The following is a 26,401-nucleotide window of genomic DNA, read 5'->3' as shown; positions in this document are numbered from 1 at the left end:
TCACTGATAAATTGACATCTTTTTCCTCTGCAGGGCTGGAGGTCCACAAAGGACGATTAAAAGAGCACATCGGCGAACACGAAAGTAGGCGGAGATGATTTGTTCCAGTTTTATGTCAAAAACTTTCACAAGTGGATTCAGCATCAAAGAATAGATGAGCCTTCAGCATCGAAAATTACTTTAGTATCTACGCAGTTGCTGGCCAAAACATGTGCTCTGAAAAGTAGAACATCCCTGGATATAAATTTTGTTGAACCTTGAATTAACCAGGTTTTTGCATTTTGTTTTGACTTACAAGTAAGGTATAATGGAGAAAGGCTCAAATTGTTGTACTCTGCTATGTCACTCATTTTCCCCACTTATCTCTTCCCACTATAAATCTATGAAATCTGCAGAAAAGAAACATTCTCTAAAAATTGCTGAAGTTACAGGTTAATAAGTTGGTCATTTGCTATATGTGTCAGCTGAATACAGTGTTATTATTTATCATGTCCTCTGTGAAGTTTCACTTCGAAAAGCTACAAATTGCTTTATTTAATTATTTTAATAGCTGGCATTCTTAGTGCATAGTGGCTAGAAAATCATGGGAGTGTTCTGCTCTAGTATAAGATGGGTTAAGTCAAGTTTGAACTTATGAACCGCATTATGAATTTTTTTAAGTACCTAAGTGATCTTTTAATTACTATCACTGAAAGCTATAGCAAATGAAACAGCATCTGGTGTTTGTTAATGATTCACTGGATGCTGCCTAATTAGAAATTCTTCTTTAATGATGTCACAGCAAAGGTCTTTTTTTTTAAAAAAACCAAAGTGAAAACTGCACTCTTCAAAGGCTTCTGTCTGACAGTTTGAACAGATCCTTTGGCATTAATATTATTATAAATTAAACTGGCTTATTTCAAAAGAATCTTGGTGTAGTCACACAAATTCAAATTTCATACTGAGGGGTCAGTGGACACAACTGGCCATTTGTTAAATGTGGCAAGTCTGCAGCATCATGAAAAAAAGGTATAACAGCCAACGTTTTTTAATATTGAGAAAGAAATTTTAGGTTCCATCCAGCCTATTTCATGTCCATTCTTTCTACCTGTTTTATACAGTCAAAATGATTCGAAGATAATGCTTAGGAGCAGGACAGTCTTGGATGATTCATGCTAAGGCACAAGTGTGCATAGTTAACAGTGAAGCAAGCCTGTTCAGAGTGAGACTGCCAACAACACAAATAATATGCTCATGCTTTTTTTTTTAAGACAAAAAGTAAAAATATGGCTCCATCAGATTGCTTTACTTTTTGTTAAAAACTTCACATCTGCAATGAGGTCATTGTGGGGCAAAGCAGTATTGTGCATCAGTTATGCGTGGTCATGTCCACCTAGCATACTGTAGACTCAGACTGCAAGCATATGAAATGCTAAACCCTGCAATAATTTGTGGTCTGTAAACCTACCTTTTCTAGTTTGATGTCTACTCCCAGCGAACTGAGAGAAGCTCTTTGCACTTAAGAAAACAAAGTGATGGCACACCTGTAAATACCACTGTTTAAACGCTTGCTGCTACAGGTCAGAATTAACATAAAAACTGCTAGTCTTTTGACAACCATTTCCTCACATTGTAACATTTAGGGATACGTAATTTGCTATTATATTTTAAAGGAAGGACATTGGTCATGTGCATTGGCATTTTAACCTTTGAAGTTGTACATTTCCTTTCTCTGGATAGACTGAAGCCTTGATTAATGGGACAGTCCTTACCCAGTTCTGCTAAAAGCCAAGTGAAAAAATATTTCTTGGGATAGAAACAACCATAATTTTGATTAACATCTTTTAACATCCGCTATGTAAATCAAGAGTTGACATGTATATAAACTTTTTCATGTAGTGATGTGTACTTTGAAAGGGTGGTTGTTAAAGACTATACGTGAAAAGACAATGGTATTATTTAAATAAGTACATTGTGCGTTGTGTCCCTTCACTTCTCTTAAGACCGAAATGAAACTGTAATTTTAAAATATGTTGAAAGTGCTCAGATTTTTTTTAGTTCCCCTTCAAAGCTTATTTTGTTGCTTTCAGTTTCATTGCATGTGTATTTGTGTGCATGACATTTGCTCATGGTTGAAAAAGAACTAATTGAAAGGGCAAGCACCATGATCTCTTAATGATCAGTAGAAATTGTAGAAATGTTTATTTCCCCCCCTCACCCCCTCCTGCTTCAAACATACTGTTACAGCACTAATTGTTAAAAGCACAGATGTCAAAATGCAGTACGTAATGCTCTATTTTTTTAATTGTGGGCACAGGAGAGGTATTTTTTTAAAAAGAAATACATTTGTGGTTTTAACATTAGGCTTTTTGATTCCCACCCACCCTTTTTTTTTTATTTCCCTTATTCGCTGAAAGCTACTAAATTGTTTGAAGGTATGTACATACACATCTGGGAGAGGCAAAGTAAGTTGATACTGTTTGAGTCATTATAAAACTGAATGTTTTGTAATTTGTATACGTTTACAGTTTGTCCTGATAGAAATGATGACGACTTTTTCCCCTGAGGTAGGCAACAGCTTTGCTTTTCCTACATAATCGCATTCCTCAATTACGAACATGGCTTTTGCTCCTGTAATACTTATACCCATATTTTTTACCTCTAGACTTGTCAGGGATGAAGTTGTGCCTCAGCTGAGGTTGTGTGAAAATGTTGGAAAGTGTGATATTCAGTATGCTGTTGCTGCACGTTGCTAAAGATTTGGTTTTGAAGGGGTTGTAAAGAAACCTATAGTTGTAGGCTTGTATATAAGGGTACTTCGCTAGTATCATGGCTATAAGCCCTCATTATTTTTTTTTTTTTTTTTTTTTTGAAAGGGGGTTGGATGTTGATATTTTACACCCGTCACATTTGATTGCTTGCTTAACTACAGATGCAAACCACCAGCATTTTTGACCATGGTGTGTTAACATTCCATCTACAGGATTATTATCTAAGATGGTTCATTCAACCAGCAGTATCTTTTTCCATCTAGAATTTTCCATTGGTAAATTTGATTTAAGCCTTGTCTGTAACTGAACTTTCTGTCACAAAAAAGGAAAAGCTAGCAGGTTAGTAGCCTAGACATTGTACTAGTTGTGCCACATCTGTCCTGAAGAAGATGGACTAGCAAATGCCTTCTTTGCTACGCATTGTTAGTGCCAGTTTAGAAGCACATGTAGCAGCAGTTGTGAGTAAATGTATGTGAGACAGTGTGAAAGGGATTATTCTGCGATCTGCCACAAAAATCATAAAGACTTTTAGATGACTGTTCATTTTTGATAGAACTTGTTCAGTGTCCAGATTAAAGCTTGCCTAACGTTTAAAAGATTTAAGTTCTTTCGCCCAACCATCCCTTCATGTCTCCATTAGCCAGCGCACAGTGTCCAGGGCTTTTCGTGTAGACCTTGATTGACTTAAGTACTGTGATATGTGATTGGCTTATGCGGTCATATTTGTGACAGCTATGGCAGAATTTCACAAGCGTAAAATAAAAACCCTGATGGGTGCTTGGGCTGTATCAGCCCTGTTTTCTCCAGGCGCTGTTTGCATAGAAATGTTAAAGCGGATCTGAAATGTTTATAGATCCACGAAAGATCTTATATATATAAATATATAGAGATCCGTTTTCAGTTTTTCCTAATGTGTTTTTCTTTAGGTTTGCAATCATTTTGTCACTTGGCTTCCTCCTCCCAGGGCATTTTTGCCAAACAGCCCTGGAGAAACAATTTGAAAGCACATTAAAAACGTTTTGGCCTGCTTTTGAATAGGAACTACAGGAGACTTGTTATTTCGTACGAGAATTTGTTGTAACTGTAATTTTAGAATGAGAGAAATATACAGATAAAGTGACTTAAATGTTAAAATTGAGTGAGCGGAACAGGTGCTGTGAAATTCTGCAGCTGACTGAATTATTTTTTCTTTATTGGTGAATGAAGTTTGATTGTGGTACATTTGTCATAAATAAATTGGTACACAAGTTAAATGTCGTTGGGTTCCTGAAGTCTGCAGTAATATGGTGTGCAGTAAGTTGCTGTATCATTGTGTATATGTGTAGGCTTATACATTACGTGAACGATGCAATTGATGTGCTTGAATGTGGAGAAAGTGCAGAACATGAATATCACAATATGTGTCCTTGTCACACAAAGATATAGGATTGTATAACTTGTGAATCTAATCACTGAATCTGGACTCCACCTGCTTCAGTTTTGGAGAAGATTTCTTGTGCTCTTGGTGTCTCTAACAGTAAGGTAGTATAATGAACCTTGTCCTGCAATGTTGGTGGAGGGCTTAGTGTGGTAGTACTGAAAATTAGGTTTGTTGATCAAGTCTTGGGAAGTAGATGTTAGTGTCAAAATTATTGTAATGGAAACAAGTCAATTGCAGTTGTGTAAACAGTGGGCAAACTTTTTTATGAGTTAAATGTCTGAAAATAGTATCTAATGGTAGTGTAACAATAGTAGTACAGTACATTGATAAAGGGCTTTACTTTCCTTCACACCTTGATCATACATGCTCAAACACAGAGGGGGGTGGAGAAAATCAGACAGTCAGCAGCATGCAGAAAAAGGCGTGTCACAGTCTAGATGTGAACCTGGTACACTCTATTCTCACCCTGGTGGTGACTGTGTATCCACTGTTGTACCAAACGCCACACCATCAACCATAAGAATAACTGCTAGGTCATTTACAAACTGGATAGCAATTTTTACAGTTAACAATAAGGAACATTGTTCAATGCTATTTTAAATGGATTTTATTGATCACCTTGTATTCATGTGTGCCCAACAGTAAGGTGCTTTTGTATTTGTCCTCGTGTATTTTAACTGCACTGTAACATCAGATGGAATAAACATTATACTTGAGCAAGGGAAAACGACATTTGTAAAAGAAATTGAAGTAGAATTTACTTTAGGAAGATTAGAAGTGTGTGCAAAGCGTCTATCCTACTTCATCCGGTCAATACATGTTAGTTGCCAATGAAGCTGTCTGCCCCAGAAAAAATAACTTGATTCTGTAACTCCAGGTGGCACCTTTTGTCGGTCACCTGACATCTTGATAATAGCTCCCTTCCGGTGTGAGCTGTATTCTTCGGTCAGAAATATCTTGTGCCTCTCAACCCCTGCTCCTGCGGGAAGGATGGGATGGCATAAGTGTTAGTATACATTTCTAACCATGCTAAAATTAATTTTACTTAGGGAAAATTTGCGAGCAGGACGACTCAATGGTGCTGGCGAGTGCACCAGAGAGAGAGCCCAAGGAGCTAGCGTGGGTGACATCTTGAGCTCTACAAGACATGGTGGTCACATCGGCCGCATCACTGTCCTCCGTGTGGGGGCTGGTGAGAGCGACCTTTGGGGATTCGGGCTGATGATAAGTCACCTGCTTTGTCACCGGACGCCCAAGGACCAAGCGTTCATCGAATCTTTGCCTTCGTCACCTGCGGCTTCGCGCATGCCGAGGACTGGACTTCGACTGGATCCCCTTCTCGACCTTAGAAACAGCTGCTAGAAATACAGGGAAATGAATACATATGAAGTCATTTCATAAAACGTCTCTGTTGGCGGAGAGGGAACCTGCTAAAAGTGGAGTACTAGAAAAAAAAACTAATCTTAAAAAAGTGAACCCAGTTGTATCTCCAAGGGTATGCGGCGTCCCGAAAAGACTTAGCATTTTTTTCCCCCACTGCCTTAGTACAAATAAGCTCATTATTAGCTATTTTTTTTATCGCCAAGTGATTATAGTAACTTAGGTTTTTGATTGAGCGGAACAAATTTTGTCGCCTTGTGACGGTGGTTCCCGTGAGATTATGATAGAACTAAACAATTTATGATTCCTATCACCTGATGACGGTGGCCACAAGTTTATAACAGAACTGAGCAGTTCGTATTGCCTAATGATGATTCATTCGTTTGTCCCTTGGATGGAACCAGTCGTTGCGAAAAGGGATAGGGGAAGGAACCCGGATGCAGACAAGGCCTGTCGGTCATCTCTTGGGCGATGGTGACCAGGTCCTGCACGGGACGACTAGTCCACTCCTTTACGTTTTTAGCCGTTTTTCTTCTGGCCACCACGGCATCGACCATCTTCCAAGGTTCCCGAAGAACAGAATTTGAGAGTATCGCCCTGATTACATGGTAACCCCTCCACCAGTTGGTGCAACTTACCTTGTAAGTGCCTTGTCGATCCACAGAGCTATGTCGGCAGGAGCCTTGTGCCTCTGGCAGGTCTAACCAAGGTCTGTCAGGGAAGAGGCCTGACTAAAATGCTGCACCATGGCCCAAGGATGGTGGTTTTGCTTTGGGCTAACAACCTACTCATGTTTAAAAAAACTGTTACAAAACGCAACAGTACCTTGGATAAGAACTGTAGAAAGCAAGGCAAAGGACGTCTGAACCACACGGGCCCAACTGAGGGGGGAGTGGGGCTGCCCCAAACCTGGCCAGTTGGCGAGGATTTGTTGCGGTCCTATGCTCCTCGAGGAGTAACAAGGAATAAACTAAAATAAACCACGAACTTGTATTACTGGACTACTAAAACGCGGCAGGTGTTTACAAAGCTTCCGGTTTAGTCACATATTGTTTAGTCTCGCCGAGAGTAACAGCAAAGAACTTTACAAGAGGCTAAGCGTTGGTCTCGGCAGACAGACAGCAATCCACCTCTACACGTCCATGACTAAACTAAACATGGTAACCAGACAAGCTTACATTCTTGATTGTTGCGAGTTGTTTCTGGTGTTCCATGAGTGTGGCAACCTTGCCCTTGCGAGATCCGGAGTAGCATACGAAAGCATACCAAATAAAATTATCTATATACAGTACCGAGCTCTTGACAACGACAATTAGCACTTCTAGTTGCATAAGTACGCACCAAGACAAAAAATCTCTTAACGATGCGTTTATCAGAACATGTCCGGCGCTGTCGGACCGTATCGCCTGATTGGATTTTTGATTTCGTGTTTTCACAACCCCATAGTTTTAATTTTAACATATTTCATTTCAAGATAACTGTCTCAGTCCTTGTAAAGTCCCCTTTGCATTATCTTCTGTAAATGAGAGGTACTTCAACCGATGGTAACCGGTGGCGCACATTTTTGCCCTCGATGCCAAGAACCCGATCCAGTGTACGGCTTGCCCATGTTTTCACTCTGATGATATTTTTCACGAGCTAGTACTACAGAGTTAGTTCTTGGCATATTCCAGAGCTATCGTTTCTGTCAATGTGTTTAATTATCCATGTGAAATCCCTAATTTCCTGAGATAACGCGCGAGAAACTATATGCGGTCAAGAGCTCAGCCAGAGACGGCGCTGAGCTCCACCCCGGGTCACGCCGTTCTCCGATTTCACGCTCGAGCAATACGGCTGCGGCTGCGCGTGCCCCATGACCTATGAATGCGAAATAAGCTTTGACCCGTAACGTTTTGTGCTCGTGGCCGCGCGCGTGTACTAAGCATTGCGAACGTGTGATAACCTTGTTCATGCACCGAAGTGGGATTAGCTTTTCATTAGGAAGGACAGCACTGATGTTGTCGAGGGCACCAAAGCCGTCCTACTCTGCAGGTAAGAATGTTTTGCACATCTTGGCTGTTTTTCAAGAACTGCAGTCCGAACAGTGCACAGATGTGCGACTGCGGCGGAGTGTTTGGGTTCAGACATGGCTACCCCGAACTGTAAATAAACTTTTCCGCCAGTGTTTTCAGCTAAAAGTATCATGGCTTTGGTGCTTGGGGTCGTTCTCGTGAGAAATTCTATATTAGGAGAAGATGATGAAGTGGTGCGAAACATACGTAACTTCAGGTTTTATTTTATTATTACGAAGACAATTGGGTGGCATTGCAGAATGCAGGGTATTGTCGTGGAGAGGCAGACGACAGCGTTCGAGTCCTAAATAACCGTGTGACATTGCATCTTTCGACTTCGATCGTGTGAAAATAATGGTGTGAGTCATCCTTCGTCATGCACAGTTAGAATGTAACAGCAGCACATCATTCATTCATTGTATGTTCTAATGACTAATAATGACCCACCCTGCAGTCCAGATTCTTTCTAACGCCCCCACCCAGGAGACTGGGGGTCACGTGAACCGACATTTGATAAGGTGCGAGCGTTTCTTCAAGACAACTGGTGTCGACACACAGTTGGGGTAACACGAGAACACGCATGCCTCTATTCAATTGCTAGACTGCAACAGATGTTGACAACAGACACACATCACTCAAGGAGCAGTGTGTTGTTACAGGCATTATCAGCGACATGCCTGATATGTGATGAAGACCAGCAGAGAAAGTTTTACTAGACTTTACACTAAACATTATTCCTGTACAGATCATGTTTCTGTGCCACTGAAAAATATCTTCTCATTCAATGCATTTTCATTTATGCAAAGGAACACGTTAGAGTGACAGCCCTGTAATTTATAACAGATGTACAGGGATGCAGATCATGATATCTGTTTCTTCTCTCAATTATTTTACTGCACTATAGAGCACCAGTCTATTTTTCATGTTCTTTTACACCTGAATTAGTTAGAGCCCATCATCTTAGATATCTCAAGAGATTAAAAAGTTGCATGTTACTTTGAAGGTTCAAGAACTGAGAGACAAGAGTTGAAATAGAGGGAGTGTGACAATGTGCACCAAAGTAGGTCGGAGGTTAGCTGTCATGTCTAGAAATGGTGTCTGTCTCAGAGATTCCAAGTTTGCAGAATGTCTGCAAGTACTTGGAATTTGCTACAGAAATTACCAGCAGCAACAGCATAGCAGTGGTAGTATATGTTGTTATTGCTGCATAACTATAGCAGCTTTTGTGTAAAAATAAAAACTAAAGACATTGTGGACAAAACTTGTGTGAGGAAAGGAAGAAATCCTTAATTTCAGAAACTGTAACACCTTATAAAGAGGCATGATAAATTATTTATCTGTTTCTGTTGAATAATATGCAAATTTCAAGTGGAGTATGCTGGTTGCATCAGAATGTTCTCTCTAACCAGAGGAACATCAAATATTAAATAAATTTTAACAGATAGCTTTATGAAGAAAATATTTTGCTGCAGTCAGGTGAATGTATAGTGGACTAAAAGATTGCTTTGTAAGTGGAATCAAAAAGTGAAAAGACATAAAACCCATTCTGGATACAAATTAAGATAGTCTTATGCTATATTAGTGTGTGACTGGCTGACTTAAGGGTTATTTTTTAAATGCTTTAAGGCTTACTACACGTCAACACTGTATGACTTCATTATAATTAGATAGTTTCCATTTTGAAAGCTTCTTTTGAGTCTTATATTTATTGTGAAGAAAGAAAAACAAACGCTGTGCACTTGATAACTTTTAAATTTATACAAATGTGTTTTAGATCATGTGTAGAGCAGGTGGAGATGTGATAATTTTAACCAGTTAGCAATTTTTGCTGTTTGTTGACTGAACAGTCTCTGGGTCAAAACTGCATGCTTTTTTTAAAGTTGACCTTTATAATTTGTCGGCAGTTATACAAAAATATAAAGAACTGAATTTTTTCCCTTCTCCCCAACAAGATATACATGTATTCCTTTAAGCTACATGATGGCCATTTAAGTGCATTGATATTTAACATCTTTAAGTATGATTGTATCATTCATGCCTTCATCATCATATATGACTCCTTAGTGTAGGTGAAGATTTGAAACTTGCAGCCAATGTCCTTTTAACCCTTCTATCAAAACTGATATCTGCAAGTAAGACATTTATTAATATTATCATCTGCACTGTTGCTATATATCTACTAAGCACTTATATTGTAATTCTGAGTGGACTTTCCTTGTGTGGTTGTCAAGGATTCCTGAGTATTGTCATAAATGTGCTGAGAGAAGGAAGTGGAACACATGTTTTTTTTTTAAAAAAGCTGTTCTTTTTAATTTTTAATGTACACACTGCTGGTAAGAACTGTACATTCTATAGTTGACAGTGTGGCCTTCAAGTTCTTGACAGAGGTTGATGGTAAACAACGGAATTTTCCTATTTATTACATTAACAAGAAATAACAAGATGCAGATGTTCTTGACTGAGTAATAAGGACTTTCAGTCGCAAGATCAGCTGAGCTTGAGAAAGATTGATTTCTTATTGTTGTATACCAATTTATTATTTCCCAGCACCCAGGCTAAAAATGTCCTTCACACAGCAGCTGCAAGTGTTAAAAAAAAACCTTAGCTATGGTTTTGGAATTTTCTGTAGATTTCTCATCCCTCACCCCTTACCACCCACTAAACCATCCACACACACACAGAGGAAGGGAGAGCAGGAACAGAACTGTGGGTAGACTGGAATGTGCGCCCCTGGACATGCCTCGTGCCATTATCTCCCCTGTAGAGTATCGATTAGGCGAATTCATTCGTCGCCGCGCGGGGAGAAGGCGAAGAGGCGGAGGATGCACAGCGATGCTAGGCACTCGCCTGCAGTCTAGAACCGTCGCCGGACGCCTTGCCACGGGCACTGACCAGCCTTTCGATCTGCCCTCGTCCCGTCGCTTCTTACTGCCTGCCACAGATTAGGTAAAATGGCCGGCCGCCGCCGCCGCCGCCGGCCTGCCAGCAAACCGCCTGCATGTAGGAGCATGGCACTGCAAGACTGGAGCGGACTGCACTCTCGTGCCCTTGCTGTCACCGTCGGGGAGGTCGGCATCGGCGCGGCGTGAAGAAACAAGTGATGCGTGCGGGTGTGTTGTTCATGCGGTCGTGCGCACATGCTGCTCGTGCATTCTGCCTGAGAGAGTGAGGGAGGGGAGGCTGGGACTTCGTGAGTATATTATTCGTCGTAGTTGTTGTTGTTGTTGTAGACGTTTCTAGTTGGTTCGTGGATGATTCGGTCTGCGGGAGGCGCGTGATGCGATGCCATGCTCGAAAGATGGTGTATTTATGTTTACTGGAGAGTCGTCTTCAGGGCTCAGTCTGTCGTCTTGTACTCGTTATTGAGAGGCATGTTCACACGGGGTGTAATTCGCTCTCGAGGAATACGGCTTCTCATGCTAAACAACCTCTAATATCGGTGAATTCTCAGAATTGATTCTTCCGATAACACACTCTCAGAGATTTAAAAATGTATCAGAAAGCTTGGTTGAATGTGGAGCAGCATGACCGCAGTTTTTCTTTTATCAACAGTTTGCAGTTCTAGACTTTCTTTAGGAAATCAAATGAGAGAAGCATGCAGCTTGTTGTAGTCTATATCAAGTTTAATATTTTTAAGTCAATCAGCTTTTTTGGCAAAACCACTTAGTTGTTGGTTATGTTACATTCTGAAAGACGATACACTGGCTATGGGATAAAGCAGAACTTTAATGAGCTCATTCTTCAAGGTGTATTGTTACTAAGGGCAGTGATACTTGTGAAGATTGAAAAATGAACTCATTCATTCAAGATGTTATAAAGGTAGTGACATCTTGATTCAGATATTAGAAAAAAAAAATGAACAAAAGTTCAAGGTTTAATGTGACTTACATTTGAAGAAGTCAGTGAGGATTCCATTCTTTAAAAAAAGACTAATATCAGGGCTGAACGGATGACCAAAAAATAGCGCAGGGAAGATTGCTATATACTTACAAGGTATTGTGGGATTAGGGATGAACAGCTGGCTTCTGTTGACTGCATAGCCAACAGATCCATGATGTATTGTGCCAGCAGTAATCTGATACAGTCGAGCTAGAGCAGACTACAGAAAACCTTCCTTCGTCTGATCCCATGATGGATGCTGCCTGGTATCCATGTTTCATTTATCCTCTGTTACCTTGCTGGACCACTGGAGGCTATCACTGACAATCACATTAACTTCTTTCCATCAAGATATCTGAACATTATCAGAACAATGAAATCTGACACCCTTAGCACACATTTTGCTGAACTCTATTCACAAGTTAGGACAAATTCTTTGCTACATTAAACCTTGATGGCCTTTTAATATTACCTCATAGTAATGACTATAAATACTATGAATGACAATAATCTGATCAGAACTTTTTTGCAGTGGTTATCACTAAACTAATTTGGTGACAATGAGATTTTTCTAATATGGAACTGACACTTATTGCACTTAGTCTGGGCTAGATACAGTCTGTCTCCAGGGACCCAGTCTAGAAGCCAGCCTCGAGTGCCAGGGCTACATGTTGTCATATTTTGCCTTCTGCGTCCACAATCTTTGTCCCAGTCAGTATACATGTTTGGTAGCTCCGAGAAATCCTTTTGTAACTGCATTGTTAAAATGTTCCATGAGATAAAATAGCCCATCCAATTCTAGCACCAAAAAAGAAGCATTGAAATTCTACATTAGACGCTAAATGAAAACAAGCATTGTGAACAGCCATTTCCACAAACCTAAACAGGTTCAGGCTAGCATGCTAGGGAATGGACAACAGAGATTATGAGAAAAGTTTGCTTTTTTTTGTAAGTTAAATACATTTTTCAAGCATTTGTATGAACCGGAAACACCGTCTCCCAGCAAGTGAATACATACAGAGGCCAAGCTACAGCTTTTAGTGAAGAGGTTGGGTGAAGATCTTGGAGGGTCAAAGATCTCTTCATATGACTATGGATAAGGTTTGGGAAACGCAAACCTAACAACATTTATATCTTGTAGTTGTATGAAACAGGAAGTTGGGAGAGGACAACCTTTTGGGTGGTGCATTGGTATCTGTACAAGTTGGGGAGATGAAACATAACTGTTCTGCTTAGTCCATCACAGAAGCATGGTTTCTGCTGGCTGTGATGGTGAAGTAAAAGAAGCCGTTGGCATTTGTGTGTGTGGTGGCAAATAATTGGCAGTGTCGCTGTCGGGACAGAACAGCGATGCCATTGTTGGTGAGAATAATTCACTGCCCGAAACAATTTAACTTGCAGGCGAGCGAATGATGCCTTTGCCCGTGGAGACCTTCTGATCGCAGTGAAGTATCATCTCCTGTGCCGCTAGCAGTCACACACCATTTGCCACAGCTGCTGCGCATGCACACATACATTTCGACCGGTGCAATCGCGTTTGTTACGGGTGGCGGAGCGAATGGGGTATTAATGGCTGAAGCACGGGCCACGGACGGTTCGTATGACTTTTTTTTTTTAATCCGCGTTCATTACGGTTATGGAGTAACGATGCCGAAATTAATTTCGCGGTGTTCAGTGCCGCCCAGCGCCGGAACCTCTCGCCAGCGACTGTGACCGCGCGCTGCCCTAGTGAGTGAAACCAAGCAGATCGATAGAGTTCGACAGCGGACGGGTCAGGAACCCTGGCGAAGATTGAGATATGGACTCTACACCTTCGTGCGCTTCCCCTTCCTTTCCCGTTACTTCCCCTCTCCCCCTCCCCCGACATCATTCCCCTCTCCCCTGTCCCCCTCCTCCCGCCCGCCAAGTCGCCTGACGATGACTCACTCTGTCGCGCGCGCGCGTGCGAGGAGCTAGACAGGGTAGACGCATTTTGATAGCGTACACGCACTTAGGTTCCACCCCCTCCCTATACACACCCCCCACACCACACCAACCCCCACACTGCCGCAATAACGATCGACTAGTGCACCGTTATAGACCGATCTAGTCATATCTCGAGAAATTAATTTGTTGATTTGTTGATCTCGAGAACCACGAATCGCCGGAACGTGACTTTGCAAACTTTAGAGCCATCTTGGAGCCTGGCTGCACACTTTGAAGATTATATGAGATTAGGCTTCAAACATCGTCAGACGAGAAGAATAATTTCGTTGAAAGTTGGAGTCGCATCGCTGATGCTGGAAGACAAGATTAGGTTAATGAGTTTAAGGTGGGGACCTCAGGTAGATAACAGCCAATTCTTGGGTGGAAAATGATTAAAACGGGGGTTTATTGGTGCGGACACATTTACTACGCACAATGATGTAGCGGCTATGTTTTCATTCGCACTCTAAGTATGTACAGACTTTAGGTAAGAAAATAGGTTTGGCAGTTATAGTCTTCAAGATGTCACGTGTCGTTGGATTTCGTTTACCATACATGGATTGTTTTCAATCTGTGTTTATGTCGCAGTTGCCAGTATCATCCGTCTTATTCGGAGATCAAGGGTTAGGTACTCTTAAAGAAATAGTAGGACAGAAAAGGGTTTTAAAAAATCGTGACGTCACCTTTGTACACAGATACGTCTAATTAACGTCTTCACAACGTAAACACGTGTACAATCCTGACGACTGCGGCGTTGTTGACTCTTTCTATGCATGGAGATGCTTGTAGGCGTGGATGTCGAGAACTGAAAGGGGAGTTCACACATACTTGGGGAAATAGTTTTTTTTTTTTTTTTAATCTTAAGCAGCAAATTTTCACCAGTGTAGTTCTTTAACGCTCGTCACTGTTAGCTTGCACGAGCCGTTGTGCATGCTAGGGCCTGTCTGGGTTTATTTCGGTTTATTCGGCCTTGCTTCGTGGACAGGTACTGCGATTGATGATGACAAGCTCCCACGAGAAAGGAAAACAACATGGGTGTAGGGTTGGCGCTGGTGTAAACAGCGTCACGGCAGACGTCGCCCTCGCAGAAGCTGCTCGCCATGGCGATGTGCTGTCAGAAGCTGTTACATGTTGCCCCCAAGCCCAGTCCTTTGTGGGATTGTCCTGTCACAATATCCTGCACTTTGCTAGAGAAGATACTGTAATTAAAGTGTTTACTCGGTACCAAGGTCTCTGTGTACTAAAAGCTGTTATCAGAGTCTGGTTAAAGAATGTTCTCGTGGAGCTAGACATTTTGGTTGCAATGAAGACTTATAAATCATACCAAGTTGTCACCTCCTGTCAGGGAAAACTGGCAATAAAGTCAGCATAGTCTGTGTTATTACCAAGTTTGAAAAAAAAATGTCAACAGCTTTTATGGGATTGTGATGTGCAGTTAGCAGTTATCACATTCTGTTAAAAATGTCATGTGCTGTTAATTCCGGTAGTGTTGTCAGAGGCAGTCAAATCTTATCTTTTGTTTACGTACCACGAGGTTTGTAAATTCTCACTATAATAATTAAATGACTGTACTATTGGAAATGACCAGGATTATCCACGAAGTACTACCTTTCCTAACCTCATCGTCATAATAGCAATAATTATAGGTGCAGTTATGTATCGCACATGTAGCCTGTTAAAAACATAAAAGACTTGATTATAATAATAGTAGCCAGGAGCTGAGTATTATTGATGCAAGAAAAATTAAATCCTCTTGGCATCTGCGCGTGTGAACATAGTGAACACAACTCACGATGTGATCAGCGACATTAAAATATCTCCAAAGTTTCCTAGTGAAATGTTTGTTGCTCTATCACAGTAAACTCAAATAAGCTTGGCCTTTTTAACGGTAGATGGAGAAGATCGAGAGTCAGGTAGAAAGGTGAAAGTCGTAGATGAAAAAGGCCAGAGGCAATGAAGCAGTCCAACATAGGGATGGAAAGACCAGCAAGAAGTACAGGTAAGCAAAGGGCACTAAAGGTCAAAAACAGATGAATGCAGAAGAAACTTTCAACGAGGAATTCTGAGAGCTAGCCTCACTCGTGGGTTAAACAGTGACATCACTCTAACCCAACATTAAGTTCTTCCGACAATCCCGCTACCAGGAAAGATTCGTTGCTATGGAGCTTGCAGATGGTCCGTTGCCATGTAATTGTTTTATTTATGACTTCTCTTACCACAGAAACTGTAAATTTAGCACATAGACACAAGTCAGTGCCAAAGGAGTGTGTAGGTGTTTCGTATCTGACAGTAACATTCCTGCTAACTTTGGGGCAAAGGTTAGCACCTGTCACCAGTACAGTGAAGGTTGGCTGTCCTGGGTTCAGCTCCCATCTCGGGCACGCTCTTCTTTCTCTGCATGTGGCATCTGTCTACATTAGTTGCTGGCTCGGTGTAAACACCAATTTCTCCCACCCTCCCTGCTAACTTTATAGGCGCGGGTGTTCAAACAAAACCTTGTTTTGTCTCTCGGGTCAGCTCGGGGACTGTAGGTGGCGCCAGGTTAATGGTATGCCGCGCGACAGATCATTACAACTGCGCATGCCAATTGATTTAGTACTGCTCCGTTCACTTCGATAGAGAGGAAACAGGTTTTCGTGTTAAAATATAGAAGAGGTCTTGAGGAGGAAGGTGAGGGAAAAGTCAGAGAAGACAGGGTAGGTGGCTGGGTGTTGGTTTCACGTAATTGTTTGCCGGGATTTCCGCGAGGTGCTCGGCACCGGTGCTACCCGGGTCCAGGCAGAGTTTCGTGAGCTATGGCGGACCTTGTGTTAATAGGGTTGGGATCCGGGGTGGCTGTGGTGGCCTTTTCTCAGCCATTCCTTGGGATTTGACCGACTTTGCTCTCAGCGCCGCGTCTCCTTTTCTCGGTCCTAAATTAGCCCAGTGCAACCTGGGATACTGTCGCCTGATGAGTCTCACAGACCTTGCTGGGCAGTGTGGTATATTACTTTTTATTTACATTAAAGGCCAACCCGAGTAGCCAGTGATGGCGAGTTTTCAGACAGGTTAATAGAACGTGGTGCATTCATTACTTTGCTTCTAAAACGTGCTTGATATTTAAATTGTTTAGAGGTAAAAAAAAAAACCACACATGAATAAATTAATTAGATACAATTGAAGACAGCAGCTAAGTTCTGTCCAAAGCGCAGGTGAGAATTGCGATGTTCAGAGCCCTGTATCCTGTCAAGTGAACAAACAGGCTCAGACTGGGAAAATTATTATCTTGCAATGAAGTTAAACCAGTCATATGAAAACGGCGTTAATACACAACAACCAAACCGGAAATACAAGCCATCATAAAACTCCTTAATGTTGTTTGTTAGTGTTTTATGCTGTGCTAATTCTCTTTAGTGCGGTTGTGCTTAAAGGTACACAAAAAATGTGTTACTACAAGTATAACCATAAACTCTTTCTACTCTGCCACCATGAATTATTAGAAGGGGAAATATTATAAAGTCTTTCGCTTCGATTTCTTTCTCTCTCTCTTTGCCTCTCTTTGCTTCCCCTACTTACCAAACAACTATCTACCTCCACAGATGCATATTTTTCTCTTCCTCACTTCACCTTTCAGCCATCCTTCCCAACATTGTTTCTTACTCGTATGCGTGCATGTGTCTGATGTCATTGGTGTCTCTTCTATACTTGCACCAGCCACATGATGACTGTTATCGGCTAACCCTCGGGACACGTGAATTCCTAGTAATCACTCTTCAGCCTCAGAGGATTGAACTTCTACAAGCTTCATAAAAAAATGTGATTAAAAAAATTTGATTAAAAAATCTAACTACCGTTAAAATTTTAACTTGGCCACTTCATCCCAGAGTAGATGATTGTAATATTTTTTGCGTCCATTAAAAACTGGTTTTCATTAGTCCGTTAACGGCTTTTGCACTGCTGTTCGTTGATGCATACCTGTGCACCTCGGTCAGCCGACGGTTGCTTTTTGAGGGAGGAAGTCGTGCGTTAATTTTGAACCTGGATGTCTCTGCCGCTGCCCGGATGTAGAGAAGTTTTTAAAGGAGATACCTGTGACAGCGCCATGCGAAGCGCAAAATCCTCAAAGATTATTTCAGAGCCGATGAGACGGTCAGACTGAGCCTTGAAACCCGCGGTAATCGCTTTTTATCTTGCGAGTTCGAATTCTCTTATCTGCAGGCTGCTGGAACCAGCCGCTGATCCGTGTGGTCTTTGAGGTTTTGATTTTCATTTCGTTTCTTGTATTTTTTTTTAATTCCCTTTTTTTCACTTGTTCGGTTCATTTCAAGCTGCAGTTTGTGCTGCAGCGCATTTTTTTGCGATCACATTTTCTTTTCATGATGCTTCAGATGGTGGACTTGTCCTGGTTGAAAGTCCGACAGCACAAATAAATCGCTTCCCAGACTTCACAGACGAAACGACTGCTGTGACAGCTGAAGCGGAATGTTTTGAGAAAAACAAAATTAACATTGTGCGACGAATGTCAAAGGTCAGAACATTCCATCTATTGAGAACAGACAGATGATGAAGGAGTGTGAAGATCGTGTGGACGTCCAGTCTGTGTGAACTGAGTCCGCCCACGGTCACCTACATCACCATGGAGTGCCTGGCAGTGAACCAGCAGAGGTTCGCCTCGGTGATCGAGAACATCAACCGAGAGCTTAACCAGAAAGGTGAGTAAGGTGGGAAGATGTGGCAGGAAGAACCATGACGACAGGTGTTGTCATTCTCCAGGAGATTCTCGCAGGATTCTTGGGGTCCACTTTCTTGCTGTTAGTGCTGCCACCTTGCTGTAAGTTTTCTAGGTGGCTGTGTTCGATATTACCATATTACTAATCCTTGACCAATGTCCTTTTTTTTGCTTATTTGCAGCGAGCGGTTATGAAACATTCTTTGTATTCATGCAGGTTGGTTTACAAGTGTTATTTGGTTGTTTTTGTCACCTGTCTTCTTGGTCAATGTTGCCTCTTTATCCGATTAAAAAAACGATTCCGATTTTACACAATTTTTGGCAAGCTTGTATGGATGTAACTAAAGTTTGACCTCTTGAGGAAGAGCAGAGTACGCAACTCATTTTTGGTTTCATCAGGACGACCGCTTGTTTGTTATCAGCAATAACGGTGTCCATTAATAGGTGTTGGGAAGAATAATTATACAGACACTGAGAAACTGACTGTAGTTAGTCAGCTGAGGCCTAAGTGGTTTGAGAGCATTGGACTGGAAAATTGTTGTCGCCTCCACTAGTGATTCATCTGAATGTACTTGTGTGTTAATCGCCGCGGGTGGTAACTTTCTGTCTAATTTTATTGCATCTTTATTCACGCGCTAGCCATCTTCAGGATGGCAGGGTCACGGTGTCAAGCTCGTATATCAACGTTTGTTGAAGAGAGGAGAGATCAGTTACAGAGCTTGGGTATCACATGTTCTAGCCGCATACTTACCTAGTATTCTCCACCCCTGCCCTAGACATGGCACCACTGATATACAGTCGCTGTCGTTGGCACATGAGCTTTGAGGTCATCCAGCCTCGAAATGGCGCATTGCTCTAGCAGATAATGTAAACTGTTCACTCCCCAACCTCCACTCCACAAAAAAAAAACAACAAAAACCCCAGCTTTGAAGACATTAACCATCCTGCACCCAGACACGTATCGCCATCTTGTTCAAGTAGGTCAAGTTTCAGGTGTTATTCAACATGCACAGTCGTAACGCCCTCTGTGTACCCTCATCATCTCCCCCCTCCCCTCAACCCCTGATCTCAGCTCCCAGTTCATAACAACGACATTCTGAGGCGAGCAGGGCGTTGGCTGCGAGGGCAGAAATTGTCTTCCAGCCCAGACACCGAGCTGGTGCTGTGGGGCCGGCAAGCCAAGCACGGCATTCCCCTAAGGTTAGTGGGCGGGATTAAGGTGTGATGTACATCTGTGGCCGTCTGTTGCTGACCTTGCCGTTTTGTCTGTGACACACATTACAACGATACCTGGCTCAGCCCTCCCTCTCTCTCGTTTCTCTTCATGAATGAGGGTCTCAAACAGCACCTTATTAACAGAAGAATGTTTTGTGTATGAGAGAAGCGCCGCCATTTGCAAGGTCGCGGGGTCAGGCAGATGCCTGGCGGTGTCTTGTCTGTGGCGCGTGCTGCTGTAACTAGTGACCCCGGCACGAGGACAGGCTCGTTCGCATGTTGTGATGACATCGGAATCAGCAGGTATGACATTTCTGCCTAGGGTGGTGGTTGTTTTATGACTTTTATTTCCTGTGGTTCCATGTAGATGTCTGACAGCCAGAATGTTCGGCTTAATAATAGTTGTCACGAACATCAGCAGTAATTTTGGTTATTTAGCGCCGAGGGCGTAATTAATCCTGAACTTTTATGCACCATTGCCTTGATATGTGTATCGCCTATGTCAGTAGTTAATCTTGTGATGCACGAGGTCTTATGCTTACTCCCCACAAGCGTGGAGTTTTAATTTTATACATTAATTACTTGCTGTATTTTCTTATAAACATTATTTAATACTTTAATCAACATTTTAATGACATGCCAATCACTGTAAAAGTTTGACCATTTTGCATTGATATAACAAAGAATATATATATATCTCATGTGTGTGAATAATTATTATCTGTACAGTTATAAATTTTACTTCAGTAAAAATGCAGACATTATAATAACATCATTTGTCAACATCGTCCCCTTGTTTTCAAGCCACTTCTTCCAACAGAAGAAGTGTTTTGTTTGACCAGCATGCCCTGCTTCCCTCGGTTGTTGACCCGAGGTGAATCGACAACCCCTTAATGTCTCCTTGAGTGGACCGAACAGGTTGTAGATAGTCCAGAGGGGCGACATCGGGACTATGCAGAGGGTGAGCAAACATCTCAAACTTGAGTGTCTGGAGGTTTAATAGCGAGCAACAGTACGAGGACGGCCATTGCCATGCTAGAAAACAAGACCCTTCGATAGTTGCCCTCGTTGTTCGCTTGGTATTTCCGGCTTCAGCTTGTCAATAAACATCTCACTGTAACGAGCTCTGTTTATTGTTGAGCCTCTCTCCTGATCATGTTTCTGCACTGCTGCCAACAGAAACATGAATGCAACTACAGTTTCGGATAAATATTGACTCATCCTCATGTATCTATTTATACAAACGAAAATACTCGCTCGGAAACTTGTTTTGTTCTTCTCGTTTGAACAGGTATATAGGATACCACAGTCCTGAAGTGGTAATGATGATAATGATGCTGGCAGAAGCTTTGAGGCCGGATTTGGTGTCCTGATGCACCTTTTAGAGTGTCTTTTGTTCTTTATTGCCTGCCATTGAAGGATGCAAGGGATATTGTCTACAAGACGAGCTCCAGTTCTTTGTGCTTAAAGCATTTCCGTGTAGCCGCGCGCATCCTCGTGTAATACATTTTTACAGTGTCTCCCTGTACAGTAATTCCTGTTTACATGCGAAGGAAAAGGATGAACTTTCTAACAAACAGCTTTTAAAACCATTCTTTGCACTGGAGGGACATAGATGACTAGCGCCATGACTAAAACTGAGGACCATCCACATCGTGCCTTGCATTTATACAAGTGATGGAGAGTATGACAGCACGACCTTTACTGTAGGTTCATCTTAAAAAAATGGTTTAATTGCATTGTCAATTCTTTTTCTAGATCGTTTTTGTCTTGTGTTGACAGACCTTAGGATTTTATCGAGAAAAACTTTGTTGCGTGGAGTGAGAGTAAGAGTCGGGTGGTGGTGGTGGTGGTGGTGGGTGGGCCGGCGATCCGATAACGGTAGACGTAAGGCTTGTTTATGTATGGTCTGGATTAAGAATCTTATTGAGCAGCGAGTCGGGCCAGTGTCTAGAAAGTTGGTCTTGAAATGTTCCTGAATGTGGGTTTCAAAAAATGTTTGCTGTAGGATTATGGCAGAGGATTGTTTTTGTCTTTCCCGTTCTTTTCTTTTATTAGAGTGTGTGTGTGTGTGTGAGCGTGTTCGTGTTCGTGTGTGCGCTTGAAGAGGAGGTTGGATTGTATGTAGGAGGTTATATCATTTGATATATATTATACTATTTGTTACACATATTAGACTGTTTTTTTTTTTGTCGTGTTGGTCAAAGCATTGATTTTTTTTTTTTGTGCTGGATATGCACACAGAAACAAATGTGAGGAATTACTTTGTCATTTGTTTGAACGATTGTGAAGAATAACTGATGCAAAATGGATGTAATGTTATGAGACAGAATATTATAGTATTTTTATTGAATTTTTTAGGAGGAGCAAAACATTACAAATTATTACTAAAGCCTTTTTTGCTACAACAACAGTAATCTGTTCTTCTGAGTAGAGGCAGATGTGCTACTAGAAGGTTTTTGTTTTTATAAAAAAAGTCTTTGGTTTCTTTTTTTAAAAAAAACAAGATTGTTTTGATCAAGTTCCTATGACTATGCTTGCCTGTTCAGAAACATTTATATCAGCTTAGAAAAATTAAAATAAATAAAGTGGGTGGAGTTTGGTTTTATATTGTTTTTTTACGCACTTCAAATTTGTTATTCTCTCTGTTCAGTCTGATTTTCCGTTAAGCATGTGGAAAATGAAACCAGTCATGGTGTCAACCCCTCCTAAGTCACTTCCTGCTCCAGTAGGTCAGCCTCATACCTCCGTGTCTCCTTACACCCATTTCTCCCTGTCTCAAGGTAGATCACTCTTATCACACTCATTCAACATGCTGCCCCCTGTCAGCGAGCTTTTCTATGCAATTGATAGAAATATATTCGCTCTTGCTAAGCGGGCTCCGGGCACAAGAGCACGAGGATGTCAGTTTGGCCAGCAGACTCGCCGGAGAATTGTCAGACTGCAGTTTGCTGACAAGTCTGGAGTAGCACTCGCGCCGCTGTTCGCGGTTTTCTCCCTTCCTCACGAGGGGCGTGTGAAGGACAACATCCGGGCTAGCAAAAGCGGAGGTCCCCGTATGTACGAAGCGAATGGAGAACTTCGCCAGTCACCAGCAGTGCAAACGCCGGAGAGCAAATTTGCACAAACATATTGAGGGAAACATTAGGGCAGCAGGCCACTGGCGAGCGCTGCGCCATCTCATTCTGACATTCGAGATGGTGTGAGGGAGTGAGGGAATGGCGGGATGTGGTGGTGGTGGTGAGAGGGTGTTGGACGAGGAGGAGTGGTCGCAGCTGAAAAAAATTATTTCCACGAAAGGAGCTGGATAACCAAAGACCTCGAGTCACCGGTCGGAGGAGTGGTGTGTCGGGTAGTAGTCGCCAGACCTGTACAGAAACATCTTCAAGTCGTTCACGAGGACGACCCTTGTCTTGAAGCATGCCTGAATGTCTGGCCGCATATGTATTTCGATTGTCTGCCAGCAGCTGCTCTCTATGTCGTCTCGGCGAGCGTCATCAGCAGCTGGGAGGACATGGCTCTCCGCGCTCTCGACCAATCAGCGCGAGGCACGTCAGAGTAGTGAGCAGTGTTCTCGGATTGAAGTGGTCTGTCCAACAGTGAACCATACCACAACGACTACACCGCCGTCTGCTTCTGTCCGCCGTCTCCTGACATTAGACTGAAGTTCGGTGTCAGTCCTGAATATAATCAGTTTTGCTCAATCAAAAGAAGAAAAGTGGGTACGCCTTTAATAGGACAGGTTGCGTGGTCTGTAATGTTGTGTCTCCTTGCATGAGTAGCTGTAAAAGGGACGAGCATATCGCCAGTATAATAGAATTTAGCTGTGTCATAGCATAATCCATTTAGCTGCTTTTACCAGCCACATGTTAGAAGGGGTTACACGATGTAATGCCAAACCGGACATCCGCCATTTTATCATCCATCACATTCGTGCATTTGTTTGTCCGTTCATTCTCTTGTTCGGTCCGTCCATTTTCACGCCTGCTTGGTTATTCATGTGCCCATTCATTCATTTACCCTTGGAGCAGAACAGACGGGTTAACCCTTTTAGGTAATAATTTTTTGTAGCCACCCTACCCCTTTCCTTCACACCCCATAGCATTCATTTAAAAGGCGTTAGCTAATGTAGCGGATTTTTTTTTTTTTAAAAAGGAGCGCATCAAATGCTTCACATGCTGTGAGCCTCTCCAACCCATAAATTTTCTGTTTATTCTGCCTGTTTTTTGTTTTTTTTTGCGCTCCGGCCCTCGCCGTGTCCTCGAAACAAACATCGCAGAATGCGTCTTCCATGAAAGAAAGGGCAGCAGATCATCTGAGCATTGCCGTGCAAAACACTGCTGTTCCATTAGAGATGTATGCGTGCGCACGGCCTAATCTAATAGCTGGGTAAAAGCCGGGCAGAAGGACTACCAAAAGTGTCTCAATGGCCACCCGGAGGCTGTGATAGTCGCTTCTCTGTCACAGAAAACACTTTCTTGTCTAATTCTGAGACGGCGACACCGTGAAGTGCACTTCTCAGTTTGCAGTTAAAATTTTATTGTCATTGGATCCATTGTGAGTTATTTTTGCATTCGCACTAAAATCTCTTTCTTAAGCACTCATAATTTACTTGAGCGTGAACTGATCTTTATATTTGTTTTTCTATTCTTGTCTGTCGATATTTGCAGGATGGAAGGAAGTGGGACGGAAAGGGAGAGAGAGAGAGTATTGAACTGCAACAGGCAAGAGTACATATCTAAGAAGTTTTGTGAAAGATAAGAATTATTCCCGTTTATTCTTCGTTGTTCATTCTCCTCACACCCGCATTGGTCTCGATGCACCATTGAAAGCAATTTTCTTTGATATAAAACTCGTGGCTGTTTGCATCTTGAAAGAGAGAAGAGCCATCTGACAGTGTGTGTACTTCAGGTGCTTCCAGTCCCATTCATTTTATTTCCTGAGGGCGGTAAATTTAACGGAATTTTTCCTTCATTCTGCTGATGGTAACTTGAGTGAAGGCTCACCCGTTTACATAAAGCGGAAACATTTAAAAACTGTATATAGAACATGTATATTGTATTTTTTATATGTATATTAATTATTTTTGCCTTACACTCATTTGTCGAATGCATGTGCTTGCCGACAACAGTTCATGCACACGGGCAGATGCAGGAGGTCGGTTTGTTCACATGCCAGTAATCGTTGGACATGTCGGTCACCAGCAAAAGTCGAACTCAGGATTTCGCGATCTTCGACGAAAATTGATGGCGGCGATCGAGCTGAGTGCCTTACTGGTATGATGCCACTTCCATCATGACAAATTTCGACTACCACAGATGACAGGCTCACGCTTGCCAGCGGTTGTGTCCTTACAGAACATTGATTTGGGGGATAGTTTTTCACTCTCTTTCACCCTTTACCCTCCCTCCTCCCCTCACCACCATCCCATGGTATTTTTTTGAACCAGTTGGCTTTTGACACGAACTTGCTTTTCCACTTGAAATTGTATTCAGTGTCTGCAGGTGTTCGAACCACTGGTAAAATTTTAATATATATATATATAGAGTTTAGTGTTACGAGATTCTTTTTCTGAAAAAAAAAAATTTTTTTTCCCTTTTCACATCCTCCCCCGCTCTCCATTACTCTGTCTTCAGATTGAGTCCTCTTGTGGCGGTCAGGATTCATCCTGTCAGTTTCTATAGAGGAAAATTTGTTTTCTGGAGCCCTCATTATCAGCAGCCATTTTTCAGGCTTTCCGCTTTTTAAAAAAATTCTTCCTGTTCGATTTGGTTAACAGTTGGGGGAGAAATTGCCTTTTTTGTGTACATGGCTGACTCGCCGCCATTTTCTTGAGAGGACTCTGATGACGCGAGGCTTGCAGACGTTTTGTTGGCGGCGAAGTCACGTGGTTTGTAGTCGAACGATCTTTCCTTTGACTTCGTCTTTTCGATGTGAAATGCTTTCACGACGAGCCAGACTTGAGGGTTGCATCGCTCAGATTGTCGTGAGCTTAGTTCAGCAGTCGGCAGGTCTTGACTGTTTTTGTGAGAGACATGGACCAGAAAGAATGACATGCTAAGATGGACATTCTTAGTTACTGATGGTGATGACTTTTAGGGTTCGTGACCTTTACTGGACTTAGATAAATTATAACATTTAGAAAGTAGGGAAACAGACGTTGGAATATCCCAGAGCAGAGGAAACTGTGGATAACAACAATGTCATTTGTTTGACAGGTTTTAATTTTGCTTCTACAAATTATTTCAGAGTCTGGTTAGTCAAGATGGATATATTTGCAGACGTGCATTTGTCAGGTAATGTCCTAGTTGAAAGTGTACGTGACGTCACCGTCATCCACCAGCCACAACGGTGGAAATGACGTCACGTAACGACCATGCCGACGTTGACTGGATGGACAGAATCCATTAGCGTGTTTTTCCTCCCGCAGCCCGTCTCTCCGCTCTATCACGGCCTCTTTCCGCAAGGAACTGCCTTGTGTGTGTTGAACATTAATGGAAATGCTTTCTGCCCACGCACCTGTCTATTTGTAGGCCACTCATGCACAAACATGTACACTTCTTGTCAAAAGGTGAAGCGCCTTTCCCTCCTCTCCACGTCTGGCCGGTTAATTTAGCGTACAGACTTATTTCCAAGAGGCTGTTGGAGTGAGCTATCTTTAGCTGCATGGATAAACCCGCTCAGAGACCCCCAGTGACGTCACGTGATGCCGCTATTTCGGTTGGGCGCCGACAAAGCTTGACATCATCAGCACCGTCTGTCTACGCTGGCGTGCTGGGGTCTGACGTCATGAGCTGTCCAGGGGTTAGTGGAGGGGGAGAAGGGGGTGCGTGGGACTAATGAGCTGTCTCCGGGAGGCCGGTATTGCATGGCATGCGCATGCGTGCGGGAGATGGCGACGCCATGCTCGTGTGAGGGGGACGTGATGAACCTCGAACCCTCCAGCTGATGTGTCCATCGGGATGCGATAATCAGTCTTCTTACCACGTGTAGATGCTGTCATTGTCGTAAATTGGATTCTGTACTCCGGCTG

At 42.4% G+C, this 26,401-nt stretch overlaps 2 protein-coding genes across 6 annotated transcripts in view; both read left to right on the top strand.

Moving 5' to 3' along the window:
* The window catches only part of LOC112573644 (nuclear pore complex protein Nup153-like), a 29,015-nt gene extending 25,012 nt beyond the window's left edge, over positions 1–4,003 (top strand). The window contains exon 25 of the mRNA XM_025254205.1: positions 34–4,003. Coding sequence (XP_025109990.1) covers positions 34–88 — 55 coding nt within the window. The 3' untranslated portion in view covers positions 89–4,003. The remainder of the gene's footprint in view (positions 1–33) is intronic.
* A 3,441-nt stretch (positions 4,004–7,444) lies between these two features.
* The window catches only part of LOC112573334 (dystrobrevin beta-like), a 73,210-nt gene continuing 54,253 nt past the window's right edge, over positions 7,445–26,401 (top strand). The window contains exons 1-2 of one of the 5 annotated variants that reach the window (XM_025253600.1): positions 7,445–7,581; positions 17,813–18,136. In XM_025253600.1, the coding sequence (XP_025109385.1) occupies positions 18,061–18,136 (76 nt within the window). In that variant the 5' untranslated portion in view covers positions 7,445–7,581; positions 17,813–18,060. The other 4 variants (XM_025253599.1, XM_025253598.1, XM_025253602.1 and 1 more) reach the window with 4 other exon arrangements.

The sequence above is a fragment of the Pomacea canaliculata genome, linkage group LG10 (genome assembly GCF_003073045.1).
Source record: "Pomacea canaliculata isolate SZHN2017 linkage group LG10, ASM307304v1, whole genome shotgun sequence".
Lineage (NCBI taxonomy): Eukaryota > Metazoa > Mollusca > Gastropoda > Architaenioglossa > Ampullariidae > Pomacea > Pomacea canaliculata.
The sequence above is the reverse complement of the archived record's forward strand: the minus strand, read 5'-3'. Positions and strand labels throughout refer to the sequence as shown.